Source organism: Epinephelus moara, chromosome 24 (assembly GCF_006386435.1).
Source record: "Epinephelus moara isolate mb chromosome 24, YSFRI_EMoa_1.0, whole genome shotgun sequence".
In the NCBI taxonomy this organism is placed as follows: Eukaryota; Metazoa; Chordata; class Actinopteri; order Perciformes; family Serranidae; genus Epinephelus; species Epinephelus moara.
Window position 1 is genome coordinate 46,153,918 of NC_065529.1, and position 13,880 is coordinate 46,167,797.

General features: G+C 41.2%; 1 protein-coding gene across 1 annotated transcript in view; it reads left to right on the forward strand.

Annotated features, from left to right (window-relative positions):
- The window catches only part of ccndbp1 (cyclin D-type binding-protein 1), an 18,091-nt gene extending 4,422 nt beyond the window's left edge, over positions 1-13,669 (forward strand). The window contains exons 4-11 of the mRNA XM_050039422.1: positions 456-537; positions 1,240-1,336; positions 1,658-1,731; positions 3,470-3,546; positions 3,657-3,907; positions 5,205-5,265; positions 12,495-12,541; positions 13,433-13,669. Coding sequence (XP_049895379.1) covers positions 456-537; positions 1,240-1,336; positions 1,658-1,731; positions 3,470-3,546; positions 3,657-3,907; positions 5,205-5,265; positions 12,495-12,541; positions 13,433-13,541 — 798 coding nt within the window. The 3' untranslated portion in view covers positions 13,542-13,669. The remainder of the gene's footprint in view (positions 1-455; positions 538-1,239; positions 1,337-1,657; positions 1,732-3,469; positions 3,547-3,656; positions 3,908-5,204; positions 5,266-12,494; positions 12,542-13,432) is intronic.
- The last annotated feature ends 211 nt before the right edge of the window (positions 13,670-13,880 follow it).

Sequence of the window (13,880 nt, forward strand, 5' to 3'; positions counted from 1 at the left end):
AATCACGGAAACTGTCAGTGTGTCACTCTGTCAGTCAGTCATTCTGTCTGTCCCACGTTTTTCTACTCACTGACGTGGTCAATCTATGTGAAACTGCACATAGGCATTGAGGATTGGCATAGGTAGAAGGTGACAAAGCTACCAATGGGTATGGACTAGTATATTTTATTTACCAAAGTATGAGCACTGCTGTCATCTAAGGTGCGTGGTGTTTCACCGCAGCAACAATGACTCTGGATCAGGGACTAAAAAACTTGATTGGGACATCCCTAATGAAATATTAATAAGGTGCAAATACAAAATATACACAATGCCAAAAAATATAAATAGGTTAACAGTAAAGATCATTGATATTTAGTTCTAATATTTAGTTCTAATATTAATAGTTAAATTGTCATGTAATTCCCAACATGTTCATGTGTATTCTGTCTCTCTTCTTTCCTTCCTCTCTGCAGGACGGAGAGAAGTTAGCAGAGTCCATCCTGAAAAGTGTCCTCACTCTGTCCACTGTGTACTACTGGCTACCTAAGAGCCAAGGTAACGCCACCAGTCACCACCCGAATGGTGCAGGACTTTGGCTACTTGGCTGTCACTTCAGCATGGACGTCGGAACTATTTTCTGAGAGGGGGGGCGGGATTTTTGTTGGTCTCTCCTGCGTCATGGTGTTGCGCAGCCAGGTTTTCAGCCTGTGCAAGGCTGAGAAAGAGCGCTCGGATGCCGCGACAGATATGGGCAGGGCCAGACAGAGCTTAATGAGTTTCTCCACCTGCAAGGTTTGCAGGATGGACACAACATCCTGGATGCCAAGGCTACTGTATGTAGTCAGGCAGGCTGCATATCACATCAAAAGCATAGATCTATGCATTAATGATATGAAAGAGATAAATGTAAGTCAGACAAATTGAGTTTAAATTGAGATTCTTTATTTTTTTAAAGCGTAATGCAGTGGGTAGGGAGGCTGGGGTGCGGGGGTGCGGATGGGAGGGGGTGCGGCCGCACCCCCCGCACCCCTAGTTCCGACGTCTGTGCACTTCAGAAGAACAGCGTATTTACTCTGTTCACATTTATATATTATCACTGCAACAGGATGTTAGAAGTCTTCGGTGAATCTCAGGCTACACTTGATATTGTGGAACCAAGAGCATGCAGCCAAAATTAATATAAAATGGATGTAAAGCTTTTATTAGCAGCTTCAGCTCATCACCGTGTTTCTGTTGTCTGTCCTCTGTGTGTCTCAGGTGTCAGTCTGCGGCGACAGGTCCGAGACGCCACAGTCCAGGTTCTGGAGGGAGTCACACAGCTGGTCGAGGTCATACTGAGCTCACCGCTACAGAGGTACATTAACACACAGACACAGAGTCAGTGTAAGATATAGCACATCTATTGAGTCACAGTAGAACAGAATGTATTAAAGACACAAACACATAATAGCTGAAATTTCAATTTCAGTGATACAGAAATCTGATCAACATGATTTTCTTCTGTTAGCTGACGTGTTTTATTAGTACAGAAAATCACCTTTTTACAACCGTCAAATTTCCATTTTCAGATGAACAAAAAACAGTATGTTGTGTGGTTTGTTTCTTTTCTGACTTCCTTTAATCTGACTTTCTCCTTTTCTCTTCCTCCTCCTCTTCTCCCTCTGCTCACCTCCAGTCTGTCCCAGGAACAGCTGACGTCAACAGGAGGTGTGTGGTCAGCCTGCGACCACTTTGCCCAGTTACCACAAGGTTAGTAGATTTAAATAGATCCGATTTTTATAAGTGGAGTCGTTACTGAAGTCAGACACAATGAAATCCTGGCATACTCTGTCATTAATTTGAATTTCATTGTTGAAGTAACAATAGAAATGGTGGTGTTAGAAGTGTTACTGCAGCCTGCAGGTGGTGATGTTAAGTTTAATACAGAGTGTAAATAAATAATACTAATAATAATAAATAATACTTCATTTGTATTTATGATAATAGTAACCTTTAACACATTACAGTCGAAACTGACAATAAAATAGGTAGAAAATCTGCTATAAATAGCAAAGAATAAAACAGATGTGGTCAGATAACCTGACATTAGAAGGCAGTTTAAAAAGATACGTATTTACATTGTAGAAATACCAGCATGTTCGCAAAGTGCTGAGTAAAATGGAAAAGGAACAAAAAAAGGACTTAAAATGAATTGTGACCTCAAAGGCAGAGCAGTAGGTGAAGTGAGGTGTTAAGTCATGTAAGGTTTCAGTGATAGTAATATGATACTTGCCGCAGGAGAAAAAAGGACTGGTTGTGCAGGGATTAAACACGAGAGGACTGGACTCGTTCCAGAGCTAATTATGTTCAGACTAGTGCCAAGTGTTCAAATCTCCCTTTAAAACTGAATATTAAAAGTGCACATGTGCTTTTCTCCACCACCAAACGTACTTTTAGCAATTCCATATTATTTCTAGACATAAAATCACAATAATAGATGATTTACAAGTGAGCATGTTTTCATCCTCTGTGTCAAAGTACATCAGATTTTTAATTTCACCATAAACAAAAACATGCATGTGTTTACGGTGATTTTCTGAATCTATACAAACATGCTTTTAGTGTCATTTATAGTAAAAATTTAATAGAGAACCATCCATTTTTGGCATGAAGCCAAACAAGTCGAGCGGCCATCTGTAAAATATCCCCGGATGATCAGCACGCCTTCCACATAGAGCACCCGTAGTAGAGACGTGTGCCAGTCGAGTCGACTACTTCCGGTTATGCACTCCACTAACTTGAATAGAGTTAAAATGATTGAGATGTACAGCTCATGTAGATTTACCAAATGTTGTCGGACTGAATGGAGCAAATTCTGATAGTGAAACGAGTCAAGAGCTCAAAAAAAAATGTAATCACTGCTTGTAAGTTTATGTGAAAAAGTCTTTTTGGGCCCCATAGCATCACAGGAAGGTGTAATTACACGGTATGACCACTACAAAAATTGGCTTCAAAGCTCGGCTCACTTCCTGGGGGTGTGGATGTTCTTAGGGGCCTGGCAGAGATGCTGAGAGGGCAGATATGGAGTCAAAGCAGACTGTGCTTTTCGAGAGGGGCTAAATCTGAGTATTTCAGACAGAGGGTGAATACAGGTGTTCAGCAGAGAGTGTTTTTTGACCATTAAACCCTGTAAACATGCCCATTATAATGACCTGTTCCTCTTAAATGAAGTAGTGGGCACACGATCAATCCATTTTGGGCGGCAAAAAAGTCAAATGATGCCCCGTTGATAGGAACGCAAACAGAGAAGAAGAAAACTGGGTTAACAAAGACAGCTGATAATCACAATTGTGATATTATCTTTGACTGGGTCAGCTAACACAAAGAAATATCTAATATGAAAAGACTTTATTTTGATTTTATGTCTTATTTCTTTATTTTGTTTTTGGAGTTTTGCAAAATTTTAACTAGGTTTGTTGATGAAAAGACGTGCGTGTGTGTTTCACAGATAATAAAGCAGCAGTGCTGGTGGTTCTGTCCAATCAGATTGGAGTTGTGAAAGATGCCATAGAAGAAATTGAACAGGTAGAGCCACACACACAGATCCAGGTTTTTATTAGAGACAGGCCTTTATTTAATAAGTTATCATATTATGTCAGAGGCCTCCTTTTATGAATCTTGCCCCCCCCACCCAGGCACTGTCTGAGGCCCAGGACCCGTTCAGTGACGTTCTCGATGATGACCAGGAGCCTCGAGGCAACCAGGACACATATTGGTCGGAGAAGGACAGACGTGTGATTGGTCCATGCCAGGGGCTGATGAAAGCGTCAGCCGCATGTCTAAGGAAGCTGACGTCAGCCATCAAAGCCAACGGGGACGTCACCACGTGTCAGAACCTGGCTCAGCTCGATGACCTGGCTGACATCACCAAGGAAATCAGTCCTGGGTAGGAACACGCACACAGTCGTATTATTGTGTCATCAAAGTGACGATTTTCTCTGTATTGAGTTGTATGGCAATATTTTATAAGTGACCATATTTGGGTGAGAGGCTGGAGCTGCGGAGGAGTGAGGGGTGGATCTGACTGAGAAGCCGAGGACACTATCGGCAGATAGACTGTTGACTTTTAATCATGCGTAACTTTAAGCCTTAATAAAATGTAAACGGGTGACTTATATTAAAATTTACCTCCGCGCAGGTGTCATGGAGGGGGAATTAGCTGTAGAAACCAAAACTCGCTCTTGGAGCCAGCCTCAAGTGGCCATTAAAGGAACTGCAGTTTATGGCACTTCCATGTTGGCTTCATTTTTCAGTGCTGGAGGTTGCTGCTTGTTACATTGGCTTATGAAGTAATTTGCAGTTAATCGCAAGCTCACCATTTTACCAGCCAGATGAGAACTGGAGTCTGAATTAAATACGCTGATCACTCAAGACAGTACTTTGCTACATTTACTCATCAATAAATTGTCAGCATTAGCACCAGGGGGCACTTACTTCAAATAGTATTGTTTTTCTGACCACAAATGACACAAGAATTAGCTAGCTAGCACAGCCCATAAACCCTCCACCTCACTTCCTGCCGCCATGACACTACGTCCCCGGGAGCAGAGTGGGCTGTTGTAGCAACTTAAATTCAGCTGGCTGGGTCGAACATGTGTAACGGCAGCAACAGAAAGTTTGCTGATCCGACGGGGACTTGGGTTGGTTGAAAGGGCGGTATGGGATCAGACCCAGCACTCGGGGTCGCTCGATCTGGCTCTTGGTGAATTTGAGTTGTCACAGGGCGCCAAGTGAGGGTCCGTCTCCAGGCTGCTGCTGTTGCAAAATGTATCATGGAAACACAGTATGTGTCGACTGTATGTTGTGGTGGCTACAGGCTGTTTGTTGACTTCAGCGGACTCCATTTCTTGTTGTTACATTCTATTAGTGCTGTAGTGGAACTGAAGAGAGGCAAGGCAATCATAAGTGCACGTAATGTCCCATCTTTTGGATCTTCCCGGAAAATTTGTTTCGAGTTCTCGCATTGAAACAATCAATAACTCTTTCTTTATCAGCACAGCAACGGTTTGAATGAGATGGTGCATGTTTTTATGCATTCATAGGCTTCGTTCCTGCTGTCAGTGATTGTTGCGAGGCAGCTTTTGCCCAGTAAGCTTCTAAAGTTTGATTTTTAAAAAAAATCTAAATAGAATAAACATTTTTAAATAGTCATGCAAACAAATCTATGCGTCTTTTCTCCTCAGTGTTGATGATCTGGCTCTCTCCCTCTACCCACCGATGGACTACAGCGGAGTAGAGAGCAACGTAAGACACATACACACACACACGCGCGCACACACACACACACACACACACACACACACACACCATCGTTAAATTTCTTTGATGTTCAGAGTAGGGGTGTAACGATCCATCGATCTTGATCAATATATCGATTTAATGATCAACGATCCAATCACATCGATGCAAAGTGAAAACATCGATCCATATCGTCATCTTTAATATAAGCTTTTATTTTGAAAGTCTGTGTCACTGTCAAACAGCGGCAGGCAGATGGGAAGCAGCCAAGAGAAAGACGATTAGGATAACGTTGTTTACTTGGGAATAAATCAGCATATAAGGATCAACAGATGTAAACTGATGTTACGAGATAAAGCACAACGTAACGTTAAAATGCTGTTCTGTCGGGAGATGCAGTGACTTAAACCACCGGTGAGTAAGAACAATAATAATGTTAGATGTAATATGTTAAGCTATGAGAAGAGGAAAATTGTCCACTAGGCTAATTTATGCAATGTAAACACGTTTAAGCTAATAACGGGTGATTAGCAAAAAACAGTTGTTTTGTCCATGAACCTTGACAGTTATTACTGAGCTGAATGTGATACCGTTCTTGAATGATCTTGTTGTAAATCTGTGTTTATGGCTGTTGGGAGAAGTTTGGCTTCAGGGCTTTAACACAGATATTCCTGAAGGTTTATGAAAGAGATCATTGTTGGGTTAAAATGAAAAGATTTTTTCTTTTATGGTCAAAAGTAAAAAAGAAAGGGGTGGCAGTGTCTTCTGTGTTAAATGGGCATTTGATTTCGCCTAATAGCAGTCACAGATCCCTGAATCGTATCGAATCAAAAACGTATCATGGCAGACATTGTAATATCGGCAAATATTATATTGTTGTCCGCAGAATCGATGTAATATCCAGGGCTTGAAGTTCTCCGGCACAGTGCTGGATTTCCGGCGCAGGAATATTCGAAGCGCAGCGCCCAGCAGCGGAGGCAGTTTTCAATCAGCGCCCATGTTAACCTATCTGACTGTCCACACAGGCCGCTGAGCAAAGCGGAGCGCCCACGGAGGCTCGCGCACTGCAGTGCTTCAGTTCGGCGTCTGGTCTATTTTTCACGCGAGCTGCGAGCGCTTCTGTTAAGCTGGATAGAGCGGATCGTACCAAACAGGAAGTCAGACACAGAAAAGACGAGAGAATCCGGCCAATTTTCAAAATAAAATACATTTTAAAAATAAAAGCCTGTTTAATTATGATGTTGCTTGTCCGTCTATAAATATTTGTTCAGTTTGGTCTAGACACGAGAGAGATGAAAACACACACACACACACACACACAGAGAGAGAAAGAGAGAGAGAGAGAGAAATGGCTACAGGTTGGGGGCTGCAATTCAGAGAGATAGAAGATGCTCCTTGATGTCAAAGGTCGTGAGTTCAAGTCTCAACTGATGTAAAATGTACATTTTAATGCAGACGTTTTTGTTGTCTTCCTATTCTGCCTCTTGTTGCTCAGAATTGCCTAAAATTGCCCGGCCCCAACCAGATTAATTCATTTAGATGTCAAATGTTCAAAATTTTATCTGGGGGGGCATGCCCCCGGACCCCCCTAGCGCAGAAGGCACCCAACAACACCCCCCCTTCATGCCCTCTAAAAAAATTTCAGGCACAGGATTTTTTCTTGCTTCAAGCCCTGAATATCGTATCATGATGAAACTGGTGATCTACAGCTCTTGTTCACATGAACCTTTATTGAAGCAAGTGTTACAAGCCACTCTGAAATTATCTAACCTTTTGGCATCAGTCTGGAAACCGTTTCCCACATATAAGTTGCCAGATCTTGTGCCAGTGGTAATCCGATTCAAATGTCATGTTGTTCTTGGACCTGTGTTGGCTTGAATGTGCTCCGGCAGTTATATAAGGATATGTTGGCGTGTTGAGTGATAAGAGGTGTGACAGAGAATCTTCCACGGAAAAACATTGTGCATGTCAGTTGAGATATTTATCGTTCCACATGAGTAAATTATTTCTAAAGTGCGGCAGCGTAAAAACAGTAAAACGTTTTTTTTAGCCAACACATTAAAAGTGTGAGTATTATGCTGACAGCACAAAATACAAATGTAAGTCCATCGCCTTTGTTGACCAAAAATTAACATCAGCTGACACTATACGCCACGTGTGCCTTACAAGGGATTTTATATATGGAAATATTAAGCAGTTTTCTTAGTCCATTAGATTAAATTAGGTATTTTAATCATAAAAACGTGAATTATTTGATTTTAAATTAAACATAATATGTGTGTTTGAAAAGTAAAATAGATTATCACACCGTGTCCTGTAACACACCAAAGTTGTACTAGTTTCTTTTGGCACGTCTTTGTGCCAAAGATCAGATAAGATCATTAACTGTAACTCCCTGAGGCAGCATACACCTTAAATTTGGGTCAGGTCAAAAATCTTCCAAGTCATCAAGGTAATTAAACGCCTTTGTCAGGCTATGTAGAGAACACTTGCTCTGAGCTGCATCACAGTCTCTGATCAACGCTTTCATAACATCATATTTCATTTAATTCCATTTCATTATAAATGTAATTTATCTTTATTGTAGACAGAAATAGGGTAAGAAGGGTGTGCTCAGTTGTAAATAATACATGATTATATCAAAATAAGTAAATAATGAATATACAGTGATCCCGGCACAATAGGGCACTCAGACAGCGTCAAACAATGTCAAAATACGTCCACTAAAAGTGCATTTTTTTCACACAGATAGGCTCGGATTGTTAGTATAATTATCCGACAACATAACGTAAAGGAGAAATGAACGTCTCTGTTTACCTTTAGCTGGATTCGGACATGTTCCTCTGCCTGTTGCAATTTTAGTATATGTGCTACCAAAGTAACACTGCTCCCTCTCTCTCGTAGTCCGCTCTTCAGTTTCAGTGAGCTCTGCTTTCGTGTACATCTGTGAACTCCATATTTGTCGGATAATTATACTAACAATCCGAGCCTATCTGTGTAGAAAAAAATGCACTTTTAGCAGACGTATTTTGACGTTGTGTGAAGCTGTCTGAGTGCCCTATTATTTAATATAGCACGCGCTCATGTGCTGCAGGCAGGTCAGCCCTAGCTTCACACTGGAGAAATGTCAAATATTGAACATCCTATCACTCATTTTAAGTAATTTATGGAGCCATGCAGGTCACGGCATTTGCCGCACCACAGTCCTGTAAAATATTTACAGGACTGTGGTGGCCCCCAGGAAGTGAGCCGAGCTTTAAAGAAGTTTTCGTAGTGGCAAAACAGTGCTACTGCACTTTCTGGGCTTGGTCACATGTTGCCCTGCGGCCCAAAAAGACCTTTTCCCATAGACTTAGATAGAGATGTCTAGCAATCAGAGGATACATTTTTTTAAACATTCCAATCTCCTCGAAATGATTGGCTCCACTATCAAGTTTTCAAGATAACATTTTGAAAGTCTAAAAAAGCCGCATGATTAAATCATGTTATCCCCATTCGTAGCTAAGCGCTAAACTGGAAGTTGGCCACTTGCCACATTCAGCTGTGCTCAGCTGCCATAAGTCTCCAATGGGCTTTCTCTGTGAGCCCAATGATGCAGAAGCAGCACTGATTATCCAGGTAATTTCATACCATGAAAAGAGAGCATTTTGGTTTAATGCCCAACTGAGCAATCGTCATAGAAATCCATGGGGCCCCGCCGACAATGCTGTATCCAGGCTCCAGCCTCCACCCCTCTGTGCAGCTCTTAACAGGATATCGGTTACAGATAATGAATGAAGAGAAAGAAGAATACATCACAAAATAATGTCATTTCTTACTCTTCTCTAGTCGTATCTAAGCAGATAGTTTTGGCTCATTTTAAGGTGAATGGAATTTCACTTAAATATTCACCATTTTCAGAAACAAAGTCCACATTACTCAGGATGATTCACAGAATACAGTGTCAGCAGTTTTTAAAGGGACTCTTTCATCTGCAGAAAGTCAGTGTGTTGCAGTCAGAACAGGTCAGGATCTGGTTGGTTGGGGTTTTTTTGTGTGATGGTGCCAGCTGCTCCTGTGCGTTATTTACTTACATGCTCCAGCCTGTCAGTTTCAACACTAACCCTTGTAAAGTATACAATAGGCAACAGTATGGCCCCCGTCCCTGTTTTATATTAATAGATCAGTTTTATTGAAGAGCATTGGTGGTCGAGGAAGAGCTAATCATATCTGCTTTATTTACTGCTTTGTGGTTCAGTCTGTTATCATGCATTGTATTATTGTGTCCTCATCTAAAAGGTCATTAATGCCTCTGCAGAGAGTGGAGCCTCAACATGAACTCCACAACACCTTAAATAAACGTCCTAAGTAGAGAAACTTCACTACAGACATCAAACACCCCACAGGGTAAACATGCAGTATAGACAGAGCAGAGTGGGTATGTATCTCACTGAAACAGTGAAGTGCTCATGATAAAGAATCTGTTTTTAACCAGCAGCAGCACGGCTCTGTTGATCAGCCAGACGCAGCAGTGAAAGACGTAGTCTTGTATGAAATTTGAAGTAGCAGTACCACAGTGTGGAAATTTATTAGTTAAATTATTTCTAAGTCCTGCATTCAAAGTCGTATTTAAAAGTACAAAATTGTGAGCATCAAAATATAGTCCGACTCAAAGTTTCCAAAGTGAAAGTACTCAGTCTGTAGAATTTTCCGCTCATTATACCTGTGTGTGTTTGTAGTTACGTATTTCATCGATGCATCAAGATGTTCACATTCAGGTTTTTTACACATGCAGAAGAACCCCCTGCACACTGTCACATTAAATCTGGAATCAAACTGAGCTCGCATTTTGAAATTACATGAGTTAAGTTGAATCATCTCTCATTCTGCCCGGCTTCATTTTGCAGTGTGTTACAATATCTGTCAGTTTAACCACTTTCATACGAGAATCAGTTTTGTATGTGGGACACCTAAGAGAATATGTCAAACAATGCTGTGCTTTGTTCTACCTTCAGAGCAGCGAAAGGTACTTATCAACATTCCTAGCAGTACATATAATTACTGTTGCAGTATACAAAATTCAGAGCATTAGTACAGCGGCCAACAAGGCTTAGGGGTTAAATTCTTTTCATACCTTCATACCAAACTCAAATTTCTACATGACGATATTTGGGTGAAAATCTATCTCGGTCAGTCTTGTTATGTTAATTGTAATATGTCGTTTTTCCTTCGTCTGTCTCTGTTGTTGCTGACTGACTGTTTACAATCCTCTAAAGCCCGTTTCCACCGAGCAGTATGGTATGGTTCAGTTCGGTGCGCTCTTTTTCGGTTTCCACTGTGAAAAGTTGTGGATGGTACCAATGAAACCATTCTGTATGTCCCCATGTTTGGTCCCCCCTCTGTTGGGGTACCTAGCACACAGATCTGGTACTAAAAGGTGGAGCTGTGAACACTGCAGTCTGATTGGTCAGTAGAGGACGGTCACTCTGCTCAGGGCTGAGTTGTGGCTGGTTTTGAGGCTCATGTAACCACTGTTCATACTGTGGAGAGTTTTATTAGTAAACTGTAACTATAAAATGAAAGGATGTTTTGCTGCCTCTCACAGCAGCTGGAGTCTGAGAAAAAATAACTTCATTCACTGGGCCGACTGCCGGCAACGTTTAAGGTGGAACATTTACTTTAACATTAACAAGTAATGCTAACTTGTAATATATTGATTTCATCCGGGTAATGTGAACTGCATATATTCTAATCCTCGCACTGTTCCCATTGGCAACACTAAACCCCTGAGCTTGCCTGAGAAGGACTAAATGCACAAACCCACTATTTTTAAATATCCCATGGAGAGAGACTCTCACTGCAGCCTGTTCTTTTTTGTTCTGAAAATGTCAGCATGCAGCCTCGTTCTGTGGACGATAAACCAGGCGCAGATTTCTATCTGTGTCACCGCTGATTAGGAAATGCAGTGAGTGCCGGACGGAGCAGTGAGTGACAACAACCCCGCCCACATTTAAGGGTACTGTTTGCAGTGAAAACACTAAGCGGACCTAGGGTCTGAGTACCATGTCTTAGGGTTACTTTTGGTTCCAAAGGTACCATAGCAAAAGTGTGGTGGAAACGACGCTTAATATTATCCCCACCACTGGCAGCCACCATGTCTGTCAGCTCAGACTGACCTCTAGTGGTGTGTGGTGTGTACTACATACAGAACATCCTCAATACATCACCTCCATATGAGTTTAATAGAAAGATGAGCGTATATTTGAGAGTGTAGAAATCATACTGTTGGGATTTCTAAATACCCTGAAATGTCCCTGTGTGTGTAAACCACTCCCTAGCTGATATCGCCCTTACAACCCAAGGCATTATCGCGGAAGCCTGACACCCACTCTCCTGTCAGCACCGTTAGCTGCTAGCACCGTTTACTGCTACTCACCGGCTCAGACACCTCCATATTGGGGCCTTGTGCAGGCAACCCTGGCTCAGGCTCAGAATCATAGATTCGCTCTAAATGTTGATAAACAGCTTCTTTTTTTCTTTATTTTAATTTGATAGGGACGATGCACTTAAACATAGTTCCAGTACAGAGTGTGGGACCAACGTGTTGCAGAGAGAGTTTATAGCTGCTGCTAATTTTCAACTCTTGTCCCGAATTACATGTCAGCCTAAAATGTTGTTAAAGATATACAGTTTATAACATCATAAAACTACAATACACTATTAACATGGAAGGCACAATAAAATACATTTACCACAATACATACATCACAACATATACCACAATGCATCTACTACTATACACAATACGCCAATACACGTCCAATTTTAAATAGTAGAAATTTTTGGCGCAGTTAACTAAAAGTGGGTACAGCTTTGGTTTGCTTTTAGCCAGCACTCGACCTTTCTTGTGACGAACTTTAAATCTGTCATCAGTTTGATTTCAGTTGGTAATGTGTGGTATTTTTCAAGTGCACTTCACGCTGCGCCTTGTTACTCTATTACTGTCTTCTCTTTGAATAAATGTTTAAAGAGACTGGAGCTAAACTGTTGATACATTTGAAAGCTAATTTCAGGAAACAAAAGTTGATGAAGCTGTTCAAAGCTGAGAAGATTGTATTGCTCTGATATGTGACAGTGATGCTAGCAGACAGGCTTTTTGTCCATTATTTTTAATGCCTGATTATGTAAAGATGTAAGGTTCCTTATTCTTAAATATTCAGTTAAACATATCGCTGACATTTGTTTTTTCTCTTCAGGCTTCTAAATTGGCAGCACTGTTGAAGAAAGTTCTGGAGATCATCAGGTAAGATTGATTCACCTTCATCAGACAAAACTATTGCTTTCTATGGAGAGTTGTCCTTACAGTCAATCTTTATATTATGGGCAACAGCATGCAAAACCACTGACATGTTACTTAAAGTGCCATAAATGATAAAGAGATCGCAGCGCTGCAGTTGAGTTAAAGTGGAGCAATAAGGGCAAGTTTATTTAAATCGCACATTTCAGCAATAAAGCGATTCAAAGTGCTCTACAAAAATCGTCCGAAGCGTCAGTTAAAGGCAGTGCCGCTAAGGAGGAGTGAACTTGGCATGGTGAAACCGTGGGTAAGGTGAAACATTTCCACGGAATCAGTAGTGACAAGCCAGATGCCCCCAGAGAAAACTTTGGGTGTGAGAGGCAGTTTGAGAAACAAGTGGGTGGTGTGTCTGTTATCAGCGTTGTCACAGAACTGGAATTTCTAACTTTGGCACAATACCTTAGAAAATATCGATATTCAATACCACTTTTGATAATATCTGGAAAAACTGACATTGGGGGCATAAAATTCAAACTTTTTATTTAAAGGTAAATCAAGCAAGGTGCATGTTATAACATTTCTGTTTTAATTGGTATGTGTGATGGTTCTTTGTTTGCTTATCGATTGGTGTTAATGCCTTGTTCATGCATGACATCTTTGAAAATGAGTTTTAAATAGTTTTGAATGAATGAATATGTTTAGTTAAATTGATAACATCCCATCAGCTCATCTTATCTGTTTGTTCACTTCATGTTTCGTAAGGACGGCCCTGAGGCCACCTGTGCGTTCGGTTGCTTTCTGTGACTGATGGAAGCTGATGATGGTCGACCTTTAATTATTATTCTATCGTCGTTGTTCGCCTTTCTTACAACCCTCCACTCCCTCTCACCTGTGCAGATCCAGTCATGTGTGCGGGGAATCCCAGCTGATGTGGGTTCAGTTCTTAGATGGAGCCGTCGATCACAACCTGCAAAAAGCCAAAGACTTTATTCAGCAAGACAGCTAGTGTGTGTGTGTGTGTGCGTGCGTGTGTGTGTGTGCGTGTGTGTGTGTGTGTGCAGAGCATGTTTAAGAACTGTGCAGTATCAATGCTTGTATAACATACAAATAAAAGGGATGTCTTGAGTCCTAACATGAACTCTTTGTGTGTCAGTAGTGTTGTCTACTCAGTTAATCTTCACTTGACTGCACAACCGGTTCCAGGGACAGTTGTGTCACAGCACTTTACCAACTGGATTAATCACAATAAGAAGTAAATGTCTTCTATTTGTCTTGAACCGATGCTCCTTGATGACTGACTGAACAGCAAACAGTTTAACACAACAACTTTAAAGGCGGTGCTATG